At 48.1% G+C, this 23173-nt stretch overlaps 1 protein-coding gene across 1 annotated transcript in view; it reads left to right on the top strand.

The window, feature by feature from the left end:
- LOC140487814 (GATOR1 complex protein DEPDC5-like) overlaps positions 1-23173 on the top strand; it is a 64014-nt gene that overhangs the window by 28007 nt on the left and 12834 nt on the right. Inside the window, exons 10-14 of the mRNA XM_072587096.1 lie at positions 3747-3816; positions 9223-9295; positions 12020-12123; positions 17696-17770; positions 19635-19769. Of these exons, the coding sequence (XP_072443197.1) occupies positions 3747-3816; positions 9223-9295; positions 12020-12123; positions 17696-17770; positions 19635-19769 (457 nt within the window). The remainder of the gene's footprint in view (positions 1-3746; positions 3817-9222; positions 9296-12019; positions 12124-17695; positions 17771-19634; positions 19770-23173) is intronic.

Genomic DNA, 23173 nt, shown 5'->3' with positions numbered 1-23173 from the left:
ATGTTACCTATTATCTTATTTCTTTATTTTTCTACTTGTTCTATGAAGTAATGCTTAACTTTTTAACTCTACCTCATACTACTTTAGACCTACGTGTTTGTACCTAGATGCCTTTGTATCTAAGATGGCGCCCTTGTGTGTTGACATTGTACACTTTTCACTGTATTCTTGTACTACTGTACTCTTGTACTTCTGTACTCAAGTACGCATAACAATAAAATCGAAATCTAAACAGGCAGTCAGTCCTTCACTGCTGTCTCTTCCCAGGTCTCCTTCAGCATCCTGGGATGGTTTTGGGTTGCTGGGATATGCTCAGTCTCTATATGGTATCTCCAGGGGCCATGCTGAGATCTGTGGCTCAGTGGTTAGCACTGCTGCCTCACAGTGCCAGGAACCTGGGTTCGATTCTACCCTCAGGCAACTTTGTGGGGCGTTTGCACATTCTCCCTGTGTCAGCATGTGGGTTTGCTCTCGTTTCCACCTACGGTCCAAAGATGTGCAGATTGGGTGGATTGGCCATGGGAAATGTGAAACTTTTTGAGGTGTTTTATAGAAGAGCTAGGAGGAGTAGGCCATTCAGCCCTTCGAGCCGGCTCCATCATTTAATACAATTATGGCTGATCTCAACTTGGCTTCAACCCCACTTTCTTGCTCGCTAACCCTTTAAGCCACTACTAATTAAAAATCTGTCTACCTCCTTCTTAAATGTATTCAGTTTATCGTTAAAGCGATTGTAGTGGACAAATTGATGGTTCCTCACTTCAGCAATCCTGGAGTGTCAGAGGTTGAGGGCTGACCTGATAGAGGTTGATAAAATCATCAGGGGCATGAATTGAATAAATAGACAAAGTCTTTTCCCTGGGGTGGGGTAGTCCAGAATTAGAGGGCATTAGTGGGGGCGAGGGGTTGGGGTGGGGGGGGGGGTGGGGGGCAGTGAGACTGGGTGTGATGCTCTTTGGAAAGTTGGTGTGGACATGTTGGGCCGAAAGGCCTGTTTCCACACTGTAGGGATTCTAGAAGATTGTATAAAAGGGATACCAGTGAATGTGATGTATCATTTGATAAAAATCATTGGTATTGCTGGTTATTTAGTGACATTAATGATAGATTGACAGATAACAGATTTAAACAGATTGTTTTCCAAAGCTGTAATGTTATGGACTAGACCAGACCAAACCCCTCAAAACATATTAAAAAGGTAGCCTAGACCCTAACTTCTTCTTATTGTAAAGGTAAGTGTGAGGTGCTGTGTTCCAGATTCAATTTTGACTGGTCAAACTACTCAATGTTAAGCAACTTACAATTTACTCAAACGCTATAGTTAAAGTACAACAAAAGAAAAAGCAACTTGGAATAACAACTCAGTTAGGAACAGAACCTAACAGAATAATAGATTATGTTACCACTAAACTTTGTGGGCGGCCCGGTGGCACAGTGGTTAGCACTGCTGCCTCACAGCGCCAGAGACCCGGGTTCAATTCCTACCTCAGGTGACTGACTGTGTGGAGTTTGTACATTCTCCCCGTGTCTGTGTGGGTTTCCTCCGGGTGCTCCGGTTTCCTCCCACAGTCCAAAGATGTGCAGGTCAGGTGAATTGGCCATGCTAAATTGCCCGTAGTGTTAGGTAAGGGGTATGGGTGGGTTGCGCTTTGGCGGGTCGGTGTGGACTTGTTGGGCCGAAGGGCCTGTTTCCACACTGTAAGTAATCTAATCTAATCTAATCTAAACAGTAACTATTCTAATATAGTAACATCTCATAAACACACTCTTGGCAAAAGGCAAATTCAGAAACCAGATTGTCTGATGCGTAACTCCAGTCCAGGAGGAAAGAACATTAAAAGACAATTCTGAGAGAAAGAGAGAACTCTAGCTTTCAGCTGTAGCAGAGAGAAATGTGCGAGCGTTTTGACACCCCAGCAACTTTCCCTGAAAGCTAAAACTAAAGATCCTGGTTCTTTGGGAGTTTGATCACACCCCTCTCAGGCTGCTTCTATTGTTCGAACTTTATAACAATCCCCAAAGCCTCTCAAGCTGTGTACTAGCTAGCGAGTTTTGAGAAGATTTGTAGCTCAGGTTGAGGTTCTGGATGTAAGTTTGCTCGTTGATTTTCATTTTCAGACGTTTCGTCACCATGCTAGGTAACATCAGTGAGCCTCCGATGAAGCACTGGTGTTAGTGATCTGCTTTCTATTTATCTGTTTAGATTTCCCTGGGTTGGTGATGTCATTTGCTGTCCTTTCTCTCAGAGGGTGGTAAATGGGCTCTAAGTCGATGTGTACTAGCTTTCTAACTAGAAAGCTCAGCATCTCTGTCTTTAAAATAAACCTCTTAAAGCCTCAGTATTTTCATAGTAAGCAACAGGGTGTTGCAGAGATCATTGCTTGGCTTTGGATGTACATTAACAGCAGAGATAATCAAATGTAATGTGTCCATGTTTTGCTGATGAGTCAGCGTTGGGAGAGTAAGCTGTAGGAGGTCACACATTTTAATTGTAAAGGGATATGGACAGATTGTGTGAGGGTGCATGGAATATGAATAAGTGTGAGGTGATCCACTGCAGAAGAAAAAAAAACTTTTAAAAAGCAGAAATATTTTTAAATGGTGAGATAATGGGAAATGTTAACATTCGTAGAGACTTGAGCGCATGAATCATAGAAGGTTAGCACATAGGTACAGGATGCATTTAGAAAAGCAAATGATTTGAGCTTTAATACGAACAGATTGCTGTAATAGTGCAATAATTGGTGAGACCACACATTGTGTACTTTGTACAGTTTGGCCTCACTACCTGATGTAGGGTATACTAGCCTTGAAGCAAATTCAGTGAAGCTTCACAGGCTGACTCCTAGGTCTTGTGCAATGAGGTAATAGCCAAGAAATTGGGTTAGTTCTCAGGAATTTAACAGAATCTGAGGTGACCACATTGAAACACACTAAGAATGTTTGTTTATGAACTTGATAGGCTACAGGTTGTGAGGATGTTTCCTGTAGCTGGGGAGTCGAGAAATAAGGGCCACAGACTCAGAATGAGGGAGTCAACCTTTTGAAAGGTTATGAATCTCTAAGATATTTTATCCCAGAGAGCGGTAGGTGCTGAGGTATTGAATCGATTCAAAACAGAAATTGCTAAATTTTTGGGAACTGAGGGAAATGAGGAATTTAGGGATGTGAGAGACTGGAATTGAGATCGAAGCTGTGATGATAGCGACTGGATAAGCAGGCTCTTACTTCTGTATCTTATGTTCTGCAGCATGGAATAATAGGAACAGCTGTCCCTTGAGTATAGCTAATCGTGTGGTGCCCAAGCATTCTAGTTAGAAAGCTAGTACACATCGACTTGGGCCCCATTTACCACCCTCTGAGAAAAAGGACAGCAAATGACATCACTACAGCAAATGACATCACCAACCTGAGGTAAGCTAAACACCAAATAGAAAGTGGGTCACTAACACCAGTGCTTCACCGGAGGCTCAATGAAGCTGTTACTTAGTAGGGTGACAAAACATCTGAAAATGAACCTTCCAGCTCAACGAGCAAACCTACATCCAGAACTTCAACCTTAGCTACAAATCTTCTCAAAACTTACTAGCTAGCACATAGTTTGAGAGGCCTTGGGAATTTTTTGAATAAATAGTCAAAAATGTTTAATCTTGCTGTGCGGATTTATATCTCCCTATAAGAGCCGTAGCATACAATATAGACTCAGCAGTATGAAATTTCACTTTATTCCTCTCTTTTGATTTTAGGATAAAAATTGCAGCCATGAAGTGACAGTGGTTTTATTTTCCAGAACTTTCTATGATGGCAAGTCACTGGGTGAGTTGGTCCTCTTTGTCAGTGGTAAGCTCTGAGTAAAGAATTGGCCAAATATTCTATCAATATGCTGTTCCTGTTTCATATATTTAGCAATTATTCATCTCAAGGACTCTCACACTAATATAATTTGTTGGTTGTAATTTGTTGCAACTTTGAAAGTTAAGTGCAGAGAAATCCATAATTGATTCAAAAACAAAGTTAGATTGCTTCGAGTTCTATAAAACTGTTGCAGTGTGAAACCTAAATCTTTGATTAATGTTACTGTTTTGCAGTTCATTATATTTTGCAAAGTCATTAAGAAATTAATCGATGTTTTGGGCCAATTTCTTCAAAAGTTACAACATCTGCGTTTTCTTTTATTGTCACAAGTTAGAGCAGAAGTATCTTTGCTTTTTATTTTAAGAAAAGTTCTCTATATCCAAAGCTCCTGCCACAGTGAAAGAGAAGGGAGCTCCATGCCACTCGGCCTTGTGGATGTTTATGGCTCTGTTTTGCGGTATGCTTGCTTCAGAATCGAGAGGGTTGTGATTTTGCTGCAGGATTCGAAATTAAAATGCAGCTTAACACTGAGGGGGCTCACAATGTCCGAGAGGTTGCCTTTCTGAGGTTCCACTGGCTGTTAGGGTATATAGAGAGATTCAATCACACCGCTTGAAGACAGGCCATCCTTGCAATGCTCCAGCCAATATCAAAAGCCAGGAAGGAGGGGAGACTCATGGAAGGAAATAGGCAAAAGTAGAGCGAAGGTTCATTCGTCCCTTTATCGGGTTGAAATGTTGAGGTCAGCAGACATCCAGGACTAGAACCACAGATGTTTGTGGCATAGAGTCATAGAGATGTACAGCACAGAAACAGACCCTTCGGTCCAATTCATCCATGACAACCAGATATCCTAACCTAATCTACTCCCATTTGCCAGCATTTGGCCCATCTCCCTCTTTAACTCTTTGAATTCATATACCCATCCAGATGCCTTTTAAATGCTGTATTTGTACAGCCTCCACCATTTCCTCTGGCAGCTCATTTCGTATATGCACCACCCTCTGGTGAAAAAGTTACCCCTGAGGTGTCTTGTCGATCTTTCCCCTCTCACCCTAAACCTATGGCCTCTAGTTTTGGACTCACCAACTTTGGGAAAAATCCTTGGCTATTCACCGTATCCACGCCCCTGATGATTTTATAAATCACCCCTCAGCCTCGATGCTTCAAGGAAAATAACCCCAGCCGATTCAGCCTCTCCCACAATGGCTGAAACCCTTCATCCTCGGAAGAGGAGATAGTTTGGCCCATCGTGTCAGTGCAAGCCCTTTTGAGGATAAACAGTCCAAAAGTGCAACCGTGCTCCATCCCTATCCACTGTGACTTTCCCATTCCAAATATTTATCCCATTTTTTCTTAATATTGCATTGACCTCCGCCTTGGAGCCCATACCCTGTGACAAAACATTTAACTCCAGTGATAAACAGTGGAAATAAACTTGTTGTACCTATTAGATTAGATTACTTACAGTGTGGAAACAGGCCCTTTGGCCCAACAAGTCCACACCGACCCGCTGAAGCGCAACCCACCCATACCTCTACATTTACCCCTTACCTAACACTGCCTGACCTGCACATCTTTGGACTGTGGGAGGAAACCGGAGCACCCGGAGGAAACCCACGCAGACACGGGGAGAATGTGCAAACTCCACACAGTCAGTCGCCTGAGGCGGGAATTGAACCCGGGTCTCTGGCGCTGTGAGGCAGCAGTGCTAACCACTGTGCCACCGTGCTGCCCCCCAGTAACATTAACAGTAACAGTAACAGTAACATTATTTTCCCTTTCTCAGTGTGAACTCACGCCCTCTTAGGTTTTTTCTAAGTCACTCTGCAGAAATTGTTTGCTATTTTTGAATGTTTATGATAAATCTCTCCATAACCACCTCTGTTTACTGTGGTAATAGCCAGATTACCTGGAGTGTCCCTTTTCTAAATTATGTTTACTTGCTTCTTGAATCTGCTTTCCTGATAATATAATGCCATACTGTAGTGGTGTGCCCACACTCATATTCTGTGTCAGGGGATATGCAGTTTGAGATGCTGCACGTCATTGTCAACTGCTTTCCACATTTTCCTGAAACAAACTCTCTGTCAAAACACATCCTTCAGTATCTACACTTTGAGTACAGTCTCCTAGGCCGTTGGGCAGAGTTTTAAGGTCCTTCATCAGCGGGTTTGCAGTTAGAAGGTAGGGTTAGGGACTGTAAAATTCCCTGGGTGGTCTTCCTGCCAATCTCCATCCCACCCCTGACCTGACCAAAATGTAAGGGGCAAGGTCTAGGACTGCCCACTCACCCAGGTGAGGCCTCAAGGCCTGCTTCCTGCCCAGTCACAATATATTTGCTGGCGGGGTAGTTTCTGCGCTCTCAAGGAGGGAGCCTCCTTTACTGGCCCCCTTTGCAAATTAGGTAATCCCATCATCCCCTCCTTACACACAGTCAGCTCAGGCCACGAACAGCACCTTTTCCTGTCTGACTTTGCCATCGCCATCCCCCCCAACCCTCCCCCACCCTCCCACATGGTCAATTCATTACCTCGCCATCCCCTCCCGTCCCTGCACCAGCCTGATCTTGTGAAACCTTGCACTTTGCTGGGGTTTATCCCAAGTGAGGACTTGAAGCTTCATGGAGCATCGTGATGAGTTCCCCCTCGTACTGTTTGAATGGTGGTGGCTTGGGAAACTTTACCACCTGCAATGCACTATCCACTGTCATTCCTGATAGTGTTCTGCTTCTTGTATCGATAGCCCAGCAACCAATTCTGACCTTTTCTACAGCTCTCTCTACTGTTTGTTAGACCCTTTTATTCCGCGTCACCAGTCAGGTTCAATAATGTGTTCACTTCTGTCGCAAGCTCAGTTTATGGTAGCACTGGACACATTGGACCTCAGAGTGATACCTGAATTGAGAGATCATGGGTTTAATTTTTGTAGTTTGGTTACTGTGATGTTTTGTCACTGAACATATTCACTCCAGATTGCTAATACCCTTTTAATAAAAAAAAACACGACTTTATTTCACAACTTTAAAGAAAAGTCTATCTATTTGTAAGACAGCTTAGAAATGTTATATAAACAGCAAAAAGGAAAAAAAATTCAACCCTTTCCCCAACAATATCCTTTACAGATACTGAGAACAATTGTGTAGAAGAGTCACTGGACCCGAAATGTTAACTCTGCTTTCTCTCCACAGACGCTGCCAGACCTGCTGAGTTTTCCCAGTAATTTTTGATTTTTGTTGCTGATTTCCAGCATCCACGGTTCTTTGGTTTTTTTTTTGTAAATCAATCACTTCTGCGAAAGACTCGGTCATACTGTAGCTTTAATAAATTTCTGTTCTCCTTCATTGATTACCTCATGCAATTATATTGCAGCAGCCCATTAATATCTGGAATTATGGATTATAAAAGTGTGCCCACAGCAAGTATTGCAACTGTACATCCTTCTTGAGCAAAGTTGGCTCTCTCACACTTGGATGACACCGTGTGGATATTTAAAAAGACAATTTTTCAGAAATGGTCTGAGTTTCTGTTGCCTCTTCTCCGACATTGTTCATCAGTTCAGCCTGCAGCCATCACAGCTCAATGTAATACCCACCTCCAATTCTGTGCGATTTTGAAACCCAGTATTTCCACAGTTTTTCGTTTCCCTGCTGTAATACACCCAAGTGCTGACAAACACTGTATTTAAAACTGATGCAAAATCTTCATTTAATACCACTTTGATAATTTTACCCTCTCAGATTGGATGTCTTCCTTCACCCCTGCATTCCCCTAGCTATTCTTTGTAATCTATAAAAGGCCTAACCTTCACATTCATCTTGAGATTTTTATAAAGACATTTCCTTTCTCTCCCTGTCTACTGCTCTTCCTTCGTTCCTGATGATTTTATCCAGTGTCAGGAACCCTGGTTTTTATCATTACACCCTTCTCTTAAGTTATCTCCAGACGACAATGGTTTGACAAAACCCATCTTGCATTACATCAGCACTTTGTCCAGCTGCTGTTTGTAGGTTTTCCACCGCTGTTTTATCGGCCCATTAGCTAACCTTACTGTTCGCTTACACTGCCCGGTATGTAATAGAGGTGACGGCAGTGGGGTTGGTGTTTCCTATCAGCGAGAGAGCCGGGGAGATCACTGTGTCACATCTTTGAGGCACAGCCTGCTGTAGTAAGTGCCATTCCCTAAACTGGACAGCATTGGACATTTCCCAGGTGAGTCAGAGGCCAACAGCACCACTGGAAGGCAGTGGCTGCAGCCAGTATGACCCCTTACCAGAGGCTGAGTACTGTATTGTCATTGGATCCCAGACCTCTGGTGAGTGAAAGCAGGGCAGGGGGGAATGTGGCGATAAGCAGCATTATCATAGAGTCATAGGGCACGGAAACAGACCCTTCGGTCCTACTAGACCACACTGACCATGTTCCCAAACTTAAACTATTCCCACCTCTCTGCGCTTGGCCCATATCCCTACAAACATTTCTTATTCATGTACTTATCGAAGTGTCTTTTAAATGTTGTAACTGTACCCTCATCCACCACTTCCTCTGGCAGTTCATTCCACACACGAGCCACATTCTGTGTCTTTAAGAAAGTTAGCCCTTATGCCTTTTTAAAATCTTTCTCCTCTCCCCTTCAAATATGCCCCCTAGTTTTGAACTCACCCACTTTAGGGAAAAGGCCTCTGCCTTATCTGTGCCCCAATAATTTTATAACCCTCTAAGATCACCCTTCAACCTCCCCCTCTCCAGTGAAGCAAGTTCCAGCCTGTTTTTATAACTTAAACCTGCCGTCGCTTTCTGTTTTTACATAGGACTATCGTGATTGTTCTTCTCTGCCAGTTCTCCAGTGTCGCATTAGCTACCTAGAAGACCATAGACATAGGGAGTAGAAGTAGGCCATTCAGCCCATCAAGCCTGCTCTGCCATTCAGTGCGATCATGGCTCATCTGGTAATCCTCATCTCCACTTTCCCGCCTTTTCCACATAGCCCATGATTCCCTGATGGATTAAAATGGCCTATCTCAGCCTTGACAATACCGCATAACCCCACCTCAACAGCCCTGTGCAGCAAAGAATTCCACAGATTTACAACATCTTGAGAGAAGAAATTCCTCCGCATCTCTGTCTTAATTTTGCCACGCTCTTGGATCTTTGGCTAAGGAACTGCTCCTTTATCGGATTGATACCTGTCCTGGATAAATTCTAAACAGCATTTCCTCACTCTCACTCTGTTTTACAACAGTTTGCTTAAGTCGGAGTGCCCAGTTTTACAACATTTCCATCTTTTAACAGTGCCCCAGTGCTCTGTCTTGCCTCCACTGTTTGTTCCCACGGCCGTGCTGACAGGCTGTTTCTCTCTTTGTTGCAGACGAGTTCCCTGACAGTCACCGACCCTCCATTCAGGTGGATCATGAGGGCAGGTTCTATGAAGACTTTTATAAGTGAGTCTTATTTCTGATTTTCCTTTTTGTCGTGCAGTCCAGGTCTGTGTGGCCTCTTGAGTGAAAGCTTAGGCCGTGAGTTACTGGAAGAAACGGTGTCCAAACAGGAGTGACTCAGACATCAGAACATCTGAGTGAACCACAACAGATCCTTTACATTGCTGTTTTCTGTCTATTGTGGGTGTGAACTGTTTATCCAGGTGACAGTGAGGTCTGCAGATGCTGGAGATCAGCGGGGAGAGAGTGTGTTTCTGGAAAAGCGCAGCAGATCAGGCAGCACTTGAGGAGCAGGAAGATCGACGTTTCAGGCCAGAGCCCTTCGTGAGGAATTCTGAAACGTCGATTCTCCTGCTTCTCCGATGCTGCCTGACTTGCTGTGCGTTTCCAGCAACACCGTCACAACTCGAGCTGTTTAACAAACTGGCCTTGATTGTATTTTGGTTTAACGTTATAATGTTGCTCTGAAGATAAATTCAGTTCAGAGTCCCAGAGAGAGATCAGTAACTGAGATGGCAATTGATTGGAATAATCAGTGATTCAGCTGCTTTGGGAGCTTTGAATGACCACGTACCACGGGAGTTTTAAGTCAATGGAAGCCACTTGACACATTCGGTTGTCGTTTACTCCTTGTGTTCGGATGGTCATCATCCAGCTGAGACTGGCCTGACTAATAGACGGAACAGCTATCATGACTCCCACACCAAGTGGGAAGTCGCTCCTTTGAGGTGTTAGCTTTATTTGCAGACACCTGGCGCACTAGTCTGAGGAGGCGGAGGCTGTAAGTCATTCCTTTTCCCCCTCTCTGTCATTGTAATTGCCTTGATTTCTGTTTGCATGCCTCGATGTGACTCATGCAGAGATTCGTGCCTGTCTATCTCAGGCCCTTTCTCGGCCTATTGGCCTGGTCTCTTGTTAGATCTGGAGGCCTGGCCCAGCCATCCAGATAAATCTGAAAACTGCTGCCACGTGACCAAATGAGGGTGAAACAGAAAACTGAAGCCCAGAGGGATGCAACAGAGGGTCTGACTGGCTCCAACAAGAGATTGGCCAATGGAGTATCTGGAAATGATTGGAGCCAATCTCGTGGACCATGTGGAGCGGCTGAAAATAAAGACACCAGATACATTGCTGCGGCTTTGTCTGGGATTGGTTTGATTTGAAGGGTCAGATTAGACCAGGAATGGAACCACTCCCTGGTCATAGCATTAACAGTCTAAGTAAAGTACAGCACATGGGAGGGGGCACAGGGTGGGGAGGAAAGCCTACTGGCCTCCCGCTGTGCTGGAAGTTTCTCTAATTCTCTCTGTCCATCACTGACCACGCTGAGCAGCTCGAGAGGGCACACACTTTTCAGTAGATTGCATATGCTCACGTGGTTGAATGTTTTGGTGTGATTGATCAAAGGCAGGAACTGCAGTCGTCTCTTTTGTTCACAGTATTTCTCTTGCAACCACTGGACTGATCATATGGAATGGCCACACCTGATCCTATTTACTATCTTTAAATATTTCTATGTCTAATTGGTTGAATCTCTCTTGTAATTAATAAGGGCAGCTTTGAATCAATGCTGACTTCTATCACAGTGATATTAGACTTCCATCAGTCAGCATTTTCCATTCCTATCTGCCGAGTGTTGAGTGCAGTGTTTTAGATCACATCATAAAGTGTGTTCAATCTCACTTCTGTTGCCAGAGGAGACCTGTTCAGATTGATTAGATTAGATTAGATTACTTACAGTGTGGAAACAGGCCCTTCGGCCCAACAAATCCACACCGACCCGCCGAAGCGCACCCACCCACACCCATTCCCCTACATTTACCCCTGCACCTAACACTACGGGCAACTTAGCATGGGCAATTCACCTAACCTGCACATTTTTGGACTGTGGGAGGAAACCCACGCAGACACGGGGAGAATGTGCAAACTCCACACAGAGAGAGTCACCTGAGGCGGGAATTGAACCCGGATCTCTGGCGCTGTGAGGCAGCAGTGCTAACCACCGTGCCGCCCACATGAGTCTAGGAATTGTTGATTTTGACCTCGGCAGGGAGTTTGACTGATACTGAGAAGACGATGGTGTCTGTTTTAAATGAGCATCCTTTTAAGGATGGTGTCCTATCCCAGGAGGACAGGAAGGAGTGATTGGTTTTATAGGTGATGTGTTGTAGCTCCATGTGTTGTGAATGTTGTTCGGAAGTCAGGTCTGCTGGTCCGATTGATGCCAATCCCCTGATCTTGGGGGTTTCTGGGACACCTTGTGGTTTAGTTTTTTTTCCTGAGAGAAGGTTTTATTTCCACACAAACTTTGAGCAGCAAAGCTCACGTGGTCTCAGTCCACGTGGTTCTGAGCTATGATAGCAGGGGCAGAAGGGCAATGACTCATGCTGCACATTCAGCCTTACGTCAAATGTCATTCATTTAACATTGTCACGTCTGAACTGCGAGGTGATTTGAACAAATGTTGGTTAACTTGGAGGGTGTGTGGTTTGATAAAGCAGGAGCTGCAAGAAGACAGCACAGGAGTGCACGTGAGTGTCCTGCTAGCTGGCGAATCACTGCTTCTGACACATTTTTAATTGGATCCTGCTGCTAATTTTCACAGGGGGTTTAGTTATTTTTGTATAAATCAGTAAATAAATGTAGTAATGACCTCAGTTTGCGAATGACATCTGAAGCCATTTAATGATGTTCCTTTTGTTGTCCACTTCCTGTTGTGTTTCCCAGAGTTGTTGCCCAGAATGAACGGCGGGAGGAGTGGACGTCACTGCTTACAACAATTAAAAAGCTATTCATTCAGTATCCTGTGCTGGTGCGTTTGCAGGAAGCAGGTACTTACACATCACAGGAACTTTTGGGTTCGGGTTAATAATGTTTACACAGACTATACTGGATTATTAATTCAGTGGCATCAAAGCTGTGCTAACACTGGGATGGCAGTATTGCTGAGGGAGGTTTATACTGGGGTGGCAGTATTGCTTAGATAGGTTTACACTGGGATGGCAGTATTACTGAGGGAGGTTTACACTGGGATGGCAGTATTACCTGAGGGAGGTTTACACTGGGATGGCAGTATTACTGAGGGAGGTTTATACTGGGGTGGCAGTATTACTGAGGGAGGTTTATACTGGGGTGGCAGTATTACTGAGGGAGGTTTATACTGGGATGGCAGTATTACTGAGGGAGGTTTACACTGGGATGGCAGTATTACCTGAGGGAGGTTTATACTGGGATGGCAGTATTACTGAGGGAGGTTTATACTGGGGTGGCAGTATTGCTGAGGAATGGTTATACTGGGTGGCAGTATTACTGAGGGAGGTTTACACTGGGATGGCAGTATTACCTGAGGGAGGTTTACACTGGGATGGCAGTATTACTGAGGGAGGTTTATACTGGGGTGGCAGTATTACTGAGGGAGGTTTATACTGGGGTGGCAGTATTACTGAGGGAGGTTTATACTGGGATGGCAGTATTACTGAGGGAGGTTTACACTGGGATGGCAGTATTACCTGAGGGAGGTTTATACTGGGATGGCAGTATTACTGAGGGAGGTTTATACTGGGGTGGCAGTATTGCTGAGGAATGTTTATACTGGGTGGCAGTATTACTGAGGGAGGTTTACACTGGGATGAGTATTGCTGAGGGAGGTTTATACTGGGATGGCAGTACTACTGAGGGAGGTTTATACTGGGATGGCAGTATTTCTGAGGGAGGTTTATACTGGGATGGCAGTATTACTGAGAGGGGTTTACACTGGGATGGCAGTATTACTGAGGGAGGTTTATACTGGGGTGGCAGTATTACTGAGGGAGGTTTATACTGGGATGGCAGTATTGCTGAGGGAGGTTTATACTGGGGTGGCAGTATTGCTGAGGGAGGTTTATACTGGGGTGGCAGTATTACTGAGGGAGGTTTATACTGGGATGGCAGTATTACTGAGGGAGGTTTATACTGGGATGGCAGTATTACTGAGGGAGGTTTACACTGGGATGGCAGTATTACTGAGGGAGGTTTACACTGGGGTGGCAGTATTGCTGAGGGAGGTTTATACTGGGGTGGCAGTATTACTGAGGGAGGTTTATACTGGGATGGCAGTATTACTGAGGGAGGTTTATACTGGGATGGCAGTATTACTGAGGGAGGTTTATACTGGGATGGCAGTATTACTGAGGGAGGTTTACACTGGGATGGCAGTATTACTGAGGGAGGTTTACACTGGGGTGGCAGTATTGCTGAGGGAGGTTTATACTGGGGTGGCAGTATTACTGAGGGAGTTTTACACTGGGATGGCAGTATTACCTGAGGGAGGTTTACACTGGGAAGGTGGTATTGCTGAGGGAGGTTTATACTGGGAAGGCAGTATTGCTGGGGAATTTTACATTGTTCCATTGTGCAGTATATATAAAACCTACACTACTGCACAGGGTCAGACCTTTCGGCCCTTTATGCCCTGCCAAACGTGACACCAAATGAAATTACTTCCTTGTGCGGCCCTTGGTCCCTATCCCTTAGATCACACACATGTTCTGATCTAAAAATCCCCCCTTTTTCCCTGTTGCATCTGCCTCCACTATCACCCCTGATTGTGTTTAAAAAAACCTTCTCCCACTTCCTGTGTTTAAAAAAAACTTTGCTTTGTGTCTCCTTTGAACTTTCCGCCTCTACCCTTAAGTGCATTCTCCCTAGTTTTAAACATTTGAATTTGGGGGTCGGGGCAAAGGAATCTGGCTATTAACCCTATCAATGCATCTCGTACTTTTATAGACTTCTATCACTTCTCCCACAGACTGTCCTGCTTCAGAGAAAACGACCAGTGTTTTTCTAGCCCCTCATACCCTCTGATCCAGACAGCATCCTTGTAAACCTTTTCTGCGCCCTCTCCACATCCTCCCTGTAATGTGGCGACCGCAACTGAACGCAGTACTCTAAATGTGGCCTAAACAAAGCCTTATAAAGCCGCAACCTGACATCCTGACCCTGGTACTCAGTTCCCCGTCCGATGAAGGCAAGAATGCCATCCGCCATCTTTACCACCTGATCGACTTGCTTGGCCACTTTCAGGGAGCTAAGGACTTGAACCCTAAGATACCCCGACATCAATGCCATTCAGAATCCTGGCATTAACTGTATTCTTTTCCTTACCATCTGGTCTACAAAAATGCAGCACCTCACACTTACTGGATTAAACTCCATTTGCCATTTCTCTGCCCTTAACTGCAGTTGATCTAGATGCCCCTGTGTGCTTTGACAAACACCTACACTATCCACATCTCCACCAATTTTTAATATCGTCTGCGAACTTACTAACCCACCCAGCTACGTTTTCTCCCAAGTCATTGATGATTGTCACAAACAGCAGAGGTCCCTGTGGACCACCACTAGTCACAGGCCTCCAGCCTGAAAAGCAGCCTTCCTCAACGACCCTCTGCCATCCACTGTGCAGCCAATTCTGAATCCACACGGCCAGGTCACCATGGAGCCCACGCATCCTAATCTTCTGGCTCAGCCTATCATGAGGGACCTTGTTGAAAGTCTTACTAAAGTCCACGTCGACAAAATCCACTGCTCCACCCTCAACGATCACCTTCTCGAAAAATTCAGTCAAGTCAGTAAGGCGTGACCTACCCTGCACCAAGCCATGCTGATTGTCCCTAATTAGGCCATGCTTTACCAAACGCCCGTAAATCCTGTCCCTAAGGATTCTCTCCGCTTGCATTACTGATACGTCTCCGAGTCCTGAGGAAGTCCGGAAATTTGCACGTTCTTCTGCAGGATGTTCAAACATCCACCTAGCCTGTCCTGACTACTCTGTGATCAGCCAGAAGCAGGCAAGCTTGGGCTTTCTGACCTAGACGAACATTAATTCTGGGATTGATTTACTTTGAGATGTTCTAAAGTCCGCAAGCATCTTTGTAAATCAGCTAGAGTGTCAAAGACCTCCAGAACCCACGGTAAGTAGCAGCTAATTTATGCACAGCATGATCCGACTAACAGCAATGAGGTGATGTTCAGGTCTAGTCATACAGCATGGAAATAGACCCTTCGGTCCAAATCGTTGATGCTGACCACGTTTTCCAAACTAAACTAGTCCCACTTGCCTGCATTTGGCCCATATCCCTCTAAACCTTTTCTATTCATGTACTCGTCCAAGTGTCTTTTAAAAGTTTCCTCTGGCAGCTCATTTCACACACGATTGACTCTGAAAAAGTTGTCCCGCACGCCCTTTTTAAATCTTTCCCCCTCATCTTAAAAAATGCTCTCTAGTTTTGAACTCTCCCACCCTAGGGAAAAGACCTTTGCTATTCACCTTATCCATGCCCCCTCATGAACTTATAACTCTCAATAAGGTCACCCCTCAACCTCCTACACTCCAGTGACAAAAATCCCAGATTCTCCTTAGAACTCAAACCCCTCCAGTCCTGGCAACATTCTGGGTAAATCTTTTCTGAACGCTCTCCACTTAACATCTTTCCAAGAACAGGGTAGCAAGAATTATGCACAGTCCTCCAAAAGTGGCCTCACCAACATTCTCAACATGAATCCAACTCCAGTAGTAAGTCGTCTGAGCAATGACGGCAGGAGTGCTAAGCACCCTCTTAAACACCACAGTCAGCTGTGTATCAGCTTTCAAAGAACTGTGTACCTGAACCCCTAGGTTTATCCATTCGACAACACTCCTCAGAGCCCTAACACTAACTGTGTAATTCCTGACTTTGTTTGTTTTACCAAAATGCAGTGCTTCCTAATTATCCAAATTGAACCCCACCTGGCACTCCTCAACCCGTCGACTCAATTGATTAAGATCCATTTTTACTCTCCGCCTTCTTCATTTTCGACTGTGCCACCAATGTTGGTGTCATCCGCAAACTTACTCACCATGCTTCCTGAATTGTCGTCCAAGTCGTTTAGATAAATTCCGGACAAAAGTGGACCCAGCAGCGATCCTTGTGGCTCACAGGCTCCACCACCACCCTCTGTCTCCCACCGTCAAGGCAATTTTGCATCCAGTTGGCAAGCTCGCCCTGAAACCCGTGTGATCTAACTTTACTAACGAGTCTACCGCGTGGAACCTTGCCAAAAGCCAGACTAGAGACCACGGCGATAACGTCCACTCTGCCCTCATCAAACTATTTTGGTTACATCCTGAAAAAAAACTCAATCTGTGAGAAATGATTTCCCAAGAGCTAAGCCATGCCGGCTATCCCTAATCAGTCCTGGTCTTTGGAAATGCATGTAAATCCTATCTTTCAGAATCCCCTCCAACAACTTCCCCTCCACTGACTCTCAGTGTCAGTCTCACATGTATATAGTTCCCAGGCAGCTCCTTACAGTCTTCCAGCACCTTACCTGTGGCTGTAGATGGTACAAATATCTTGGCTAAGATAATCTGTTTCATGACTCATTGACAGATATGATTCGGAGAGGTCGGTGTTGTACTGGGGTGTACAAAGTTAAAAATCACACAACACCAGCTTATAGTCCAACAGGTTTGATTGGAAGCGCACTAGCTTTTGGAGTGACGCTCCTTCATCAGGTGGTAGTGTCTATCACCTGATGAAGGAGCGGCGCTCTGAAAGCTAGTGTGCTTCCATTTAAACCTGTTGGACTATAACCTGGTGTTGTGTGATTTTTAACATTGACAGATAAGTATTGGCAAATTTACCCCTACCCTGCAACGTAAAGGTTTTGATGTTTTATACTGTTTAAAGTCTCATTTGAAAGATGGAACTGCCAGCAATGTATCACTGTCTCAGATCTGTGCTGTCGCATCGGTCTTCAGTGGTTTTGATTCTCTGAAGGCAGGGTAGCTTAAACCCATAACCCTCTGACAGAACCAAGAGTCCATCTGACAACTAACATTGTCCTCTTGTGGGCAAAGCATCTGATGATTGACATTGAGGTTGACATATGAACTGCTGTCATGGGATGGAACCGAGACACATGAAGGGGGTGGGGAAGTTGCGCAAAAGAACCACTTTCTATCCACATTGTTGTGATCACACAGTTGACTGTGTTTAGGATTGTTAGTGTGTGGTTTGAGGAGTTTCCTCTCTGAGCACTGTGACTTGGGAGCTCCATGGCTGGTGTGTACATGCACGCTGAGTTGCTCAGTCTCCTTGAGAATTCGATCAAGATGACGGGCCTTGCTGTGGTCGATGCTCTCAGTTCTGTAGTCAGGAGTGCTGAGGTTGAGGAACCGGTAGCAACCTCCAACCCCTTCAGCTTTAGCTTGTCGCTCCTGAGCAGCAGGCCAGTTAAAGACTCCCTTTGCATGATCCCAGTCAAAGGGAGAATGGGATTTGTGCCCAATTGCTGCATGTTAACACCAGCAGCAAAGGCTGGACGTTAACCAGGACCATTACTCGCTGATGCTACAAACTGATGCTTTGTTTCCTTCCTCAGATGGTTTTCCACGTGGACAGAATTCTACAGCAGCTCAAGGAAACTATTTGGAGGCCATCAATCTCTCCTTCAATGGTATGGATTTGTGTGTGTGAGTGTGTGCATGGACTGGGCTCTCTGAATGGGGCCCCAACTCCAACAGACCAGGGAAACCCAGCCATCACAGTAGTGGCATAAAATTGATTGTATTGATCTTCCGCTGATGAGGGAGAAATGAGCCATTAATCTGATCCGATCGGTTTCCCTGTGTCAGTTTACAAAGCGACGTGATGCCGACTGTGTGTGTTCAATTCCCCTCACCGGCTGAGGTTACTATGAAGGACCCAGCCTCTCAATCTCGCCCCTCGCTGGAGGTATGGTGGCCCTCAGGTCAGGTCGCCACCAGTTTTTCTTTTCTCTCTTGCTCTCTCTCTCTCTCCCTCTCTCTCTCGCTAGCTCTCTCTCTCTCTCGCTCTCTGAAGTGACTTGACATCACTGCCTGGTGTCTTCCACTAGAAAATGTAAGTCCAATTTGTAATATTCTCTGATACTTGGTGTTGAATAACCCTCCTGCACGCTCTGTCACAGCTCGTATGAGACATTGCCAATGTGCAGAGAGCTGTTTTCCATATGAATTGGAGAGAAGACAGAAAGGTGATGATAAATGCCCGATACGTTCACCATCTATCTGTGACAATGATTTGCTTTAATATCCCAAAGAACTTGCTCAGCTTTAAGTTGAGCGTGTGGGAATGAGTGAATCTTGGATGTGATGGAATCTTAATTGGCCCTTCTGGGAACAAGAGTGATCAGTTGCTGTGGTGGTATATGAAGCAAAGACAGATTTCCACGGTTTGAGCTATACGGAGAGGTTGAACAGGCTGGGGCTGTTTTTCCTGGAGCGTCGGAGGCTGAGGGGTGACCTTACAGAGGTTTATAAAATCAAGAGAGGCATGGATTTTTCCCTGGGGTAGGGGAGACCAGAAGTAGAGGGCCCAGGTTTAAGGTGAGAGGGGAAAAATATAAAAGGGGCCTCAAGGGCAACTTTTTCACGCAGAGGGTGGTACGTGTATAGAATGAGCTGCCAGAGGATGTGGTGGAGGCTGGTACAATTGTAACATTTAAAAGGCATCTGGATGGGTATATGAATAAGAAGGGTTGAGAGGGATATATGGGCCGGGTGCTGGCAAATGGGACTAGATTAGGTTACGATATCTGGTCAGCATGGACAAATTGGACCGAAGGGTCTGTTTCCATGGTGTCCATCTCTATGACTCTATATGCAGGTTAGATGGATTGGCCATGCTAAGTTGCCCACAGTGTCTAGGGATGTACAGGCTAGATGGGATAGCCATGGGGAATGCAAGCTTGTCGGCCAAGGTGGGGGTGGTGTCTTGGGTCAGGTCCAGGTGGGATGCTCTTCGGAGGGGCGGTATGGAATCGATGGGCCAAATAGCCTGCTTCTACTCTGTAGGGATTCTATGATTCTTTATAAAACCACAGACCAAGAGTTCCGTGCTCACCCTTGTAACCCAATCCGAGCTCTTCACAGCTGGCAGACAGAGAGCATGTTCAGAACATCAGGAATAAGGGCAGGGGTGGGCCATACATATACAGTCTTTTGAGTCTGTTGTACACCGTGCCATCATAACTGGTCACAAGCCGACCTTGATTTACTAAGCTGCTTCCAGGGTCCCTTGATTCTGTGAGAGACCAAAGTTCTGTCGACTTGAGCCTAAAATTTAAGAAACAGTGGGGAATGTACCAGAACGCCAAAGATTGACAGTCGTTGGAGTTGATGAATTGTGTCTCGTCTCAGGGACCCGGAACCCCATAAGGTTAACTGATTGGGCCACGTGCTGCCACCCGTGACGATACGATGGAAGCAGGTTAATTTAACGTAGGCCTTGTCCCTCATTTGTTTCACTGCTCATGGGAAATCTTTCCTTCCCTCCTTTAGTCTTTGACAAGCATTACATAAACAGGAACTTTGACCGCACTGGCCAGATGTCTGTCGTTATCACACCTGGAGTGGGAGTATTTGAAGTTGACCGACTTCTGATGATTCTTACCAAGCAACGGATGATCGACAATGGTAGGCATCGATGTGCTTCCATGTTCCACTGTTCAGTCATGTTTGATGACCTGTGTTCAGAACGTGATGCTGGAAAAGCACAGCAGGTCAGGCAGCATCTGAGGAGCAGGAGAATGATGTGTGTGTTGGGGGGGGGGGGATTGGGGGGTGGATTGTCATACACTCATGGAGCTGTGGTGGGGTATCAGAAGGTGGCTATATGGGGAGGGGGAGTGAGAGGTAAACGCGGGTCGGAGACAGGGAGTGCTGTACATGTGTGTTGGGGGTTTGGCATATGGGTGTAGACTGATGGGGGTATCATGTCACATATGCAAGATGTGGGAGTATTTTGAGTTTGTGGGGTAAGGTATGGTGGGGGTGTCGCGCGCAAGGTATGGTAGGGGTGTCGCATATGCGAGCGTGCGTGGTGAGGGTGTCGTGTGTGTGTGGGGGTAAGGTGTGGTAGGGGTGTCGTGTGTGGTGGGGGTATTGTGTGTGGGGGGGTAAGGTGTGGTGGGGGGTGTCGTGTGTGGGGGGTAAGGTGTGGTGGGGGTGTAGTGTGTGGGGGGTAAGGTGTGGAGGGGTTGTCGTGTGTTTGTGTGTGTGGGGTAAGGTGTGGTGAGGGTGTCGTGTGTGGGGGGGGTAAGGTGTGGTGAGGGTGTCGTGTGTGGGGGGGGGGTAAGGTGTGGTGAGGGTGTCGTGTGTGTGTGTGGGGGGGGTAAGGTGTGGTGAGGGTGTCGTGTGTGTGTGGGGGGGGGGTAAGGTGTGGTGGGGGTGTCGTGTGTGGGGGGGGGTAAGGTGTGGTGGGGGTGTCGTGTGTGTGTGTGGGGGGGGGGTAAGGTGTGGTGGGGGTGTCGTGTGTGTGTGGGGGGGGTAAGGTGTGGTGGGGGTGTCGTGTGTGTGTGGGGGGGGGGGTAAGGTGTGGTGGGGGTGTCGTGTGTGTGTGTGGGGGGGTAAGGTGTGGTGGGGGTGTCGTGTGGGGGGGGGTAAGGTGTGGTGGGGGTGTCGTGTGGGGGGGGTAAGGTGTGGTGGGGGTGTCGTGTGTGTGTGGGGGGGGGGGTAAGGTGTGGTGAGGGTGTCGTGTGTGTGGGGGTAAGGTGTGGTGAGGGTGTCGTGTGTGTGTGTGGGGGGGGGTAAGGTGTGGTGGGGGTGTCGTGTGTGTGTGGGGGGGGTAAGGTGTGGTGGGGGTGTCGTGTGTGTGTGTGTGTGGGGGGGTAAGGTGTGGTGGGGGTGTCGTGTGTGTGTGTGGGGGGGGGGTAAGGTGTGGTGGGGGTGTCGTGTGTGTGTGGGGGGGGGTAAGGTGTGGTGGGGGTGTCGTGTGTGTGTGGGGGGGGGGTAAGGTGTGGTGAGGGTGTCGTGTGTGTGTGGGGGGGGGGTAAGGTGTGGTGGGGGTGTCGTGTGTGGGGGGGGGTAAGGTGTGGTGGGGGTGTCGTGTGTGTGTGTGGGGGGGGGGTAAGGTGTGATGGGGGTGTCGTGTGTGTGGGGGGGGGGTAAGGTGTGGTGGGGGGTGTCGTGTGTGGGGGGGGGTAAGGTGTGGTGGGGGTGTCGTGTGTGTGTGGGGGGGGGGGGGTAAGGTGTGGTGGGGGTGTCGTGTGTGTGGGGGGGGGGTAAGGTGTGGTGGGGGTGTCGTGTGTGTGTGTGGGGGGGGGGTAAGGTGTGGTGGGGGTGTCGTGTGTGTGTGGGGGGGGGTAAGGTGTGGTGGGGGTGTCGTGTGTGTGTGGGGGGGGTAAGGTGTGGTGGGAGTGTCGTGTGTGTGTGTGGGGGGGGGGTAAGGTGTGGTGAGGGTGTCGTGTGTGTGTGGGGGGGGGTAAGGTGTGGTGGGGGTGTCGTGTGTGGGGGGGGGGTAAGGTGTGGTGGGGGTGTCGTGTGTGTGTGGGGGGGGGTAAGGTGTGGTGGGGGTGTCGTGTGTGTGTGTGTGGTGGGGGGTAAGGTGTGGTGGGGGTGTCGTGTGTGGGGGGGGGTAAGGTGTGGTGAGGGTGTCGTGTGTGTGTGGGGGGGGGTAAGGTGTGGTGGGGGTGTCGTGTGTGTGTGTGGGGGGGGGGTAAGGTGTGGTGGGGGTGTCGTGTGTGTGGGGGGGGGGGTAAGGTGTGGTGGGGGTGTCGTGTGTGTGTGTGGGGGGGGGGTAAGGTGTGGTGGGGGTGTCGTGTGTGTGGGGGGGGGGGTAAGGTGTGGTGAGGGTGTCGTGTGTGTGTGTGGGGGGGGGGTAAGGTGTGGTGGGAGTGTCGTGTCGTGTGTGGGGGGGGTAAGGTGTGGTGGGGGTGTCGTGTGTGTGTGTGGGGGGGGGGGTAAGGTGTGGTGGGGGTGTCGTGTGTGTGTGTGGGGGGGGGGTAAGGTGTGGTGGGGGTGTCGTGTGTGTGTGTGGGGGGGGGGTAAGGTGTGGTGAGGGTGTCGTGTGTGTGTGTGGGGGGGGGGTAAGGTGTGGTGGGGGTGTCGTGTGTGTGTGTGGGGGGGGGTAAGGTGTGGTGAGGGTGTCGTGTGTGGGGGGGGGGTAAGGTGTGGTGAGGGTGTCGTGTGTGTGTGGGGGGGGGGTAAGGTGTGGTGAGGGTGTCGTGTGTGTGTGGGGGGGGGGTAAGGTGTGGTGGGAGTGTCGTGTCGTGTGTGGGGGGGGGTAAGGTGTGGTGGGGGTGTCGTGTGTGTGTGTGGGGGGGGGTAAGGTGTGGTGGGGGTGTCGTGTGTGTGTGGGGGGGGGGTAAGGTGTGGTGGGGGTGTCGTGTGTGTGTGGGGGGGGTAAGGTGTGGTGGGGGTGTCGTGTGTGTGTGGGGGGGGGTAAGGTGTGGTGGTGTCGTGTGTGTGTGGGGGGGGGTAAGGTGTGGTGGGGGTGTCGTGTGTGTGTGGGGGGGGTAAGGTGTGGTGAGGGGTGTCGTGTGTGTGTGGGGGGGGGTAAGGTGTGGTGGGGGTGTCGTGTGTGGGGGGGGGGTAAGGTGTGGTGGGGGTGTCGTGTGTGTGTGTGTGGGGGGGGGGGGTAAGGTGTGGTGGGGGTGTCGTGTGTGTGTGGGGGGGGGTAAGGTGTGGTGGGGGTGTCGTGTGTGTGTGTGGGGGGGGGGGTAAGGTGTGGTGGGGGTGTCGTGTGTGTGTGTGGGGGGGGGTAAGGTGTGGTGGGGGTGTCGTGTGTGTGGGGGGGGGGGGTAAGGTGTGGTGGGGGTGTCGTGTGTGGGGGGGGGTAAGGTGTGGTGGGGGTGTCGTGTGTGTGTGTGTGGGGGGGGGGGGTAAGGTGTGGTGGGGGTGTCGTGTGTGTGTGGGGGGGGGTAAGGTGTGGTGGGGGTGTCGTGTGTGTGTGTGGGGGGGGGGTAAGGTGTGGTGGGGGTGTCGTGTGTGTGTGTGGGGGGGGGGTAAGGTGTGGTGGGGGTGTCGTGTGTGTGGGGGGGGGGTAAGGTGTGGTGGGGGTGTCGTGTGTGGGGGGGTAAGGTGTGGTGAGGGTGTCGTGT

This window comes from Chiloscyllium punctatum, chromosome 17, assembly GCF_047496795.1.
Source record: "Chiloscyllium punctatum isolate Juve2018m chromosome 17, sChiPun1.3, whole genome shotgun sequence".
Lineage (NCBI taxonomy): Eukaryota > Metazoa > Chordata > Chondrichthyes > Orectolobiformes > Hemiscylliidae > Chiloscyllium > Chiloscyllium punctatum.
This window is presented reverse-complemented; position numbering and strand designations above follow the sequence as displayed.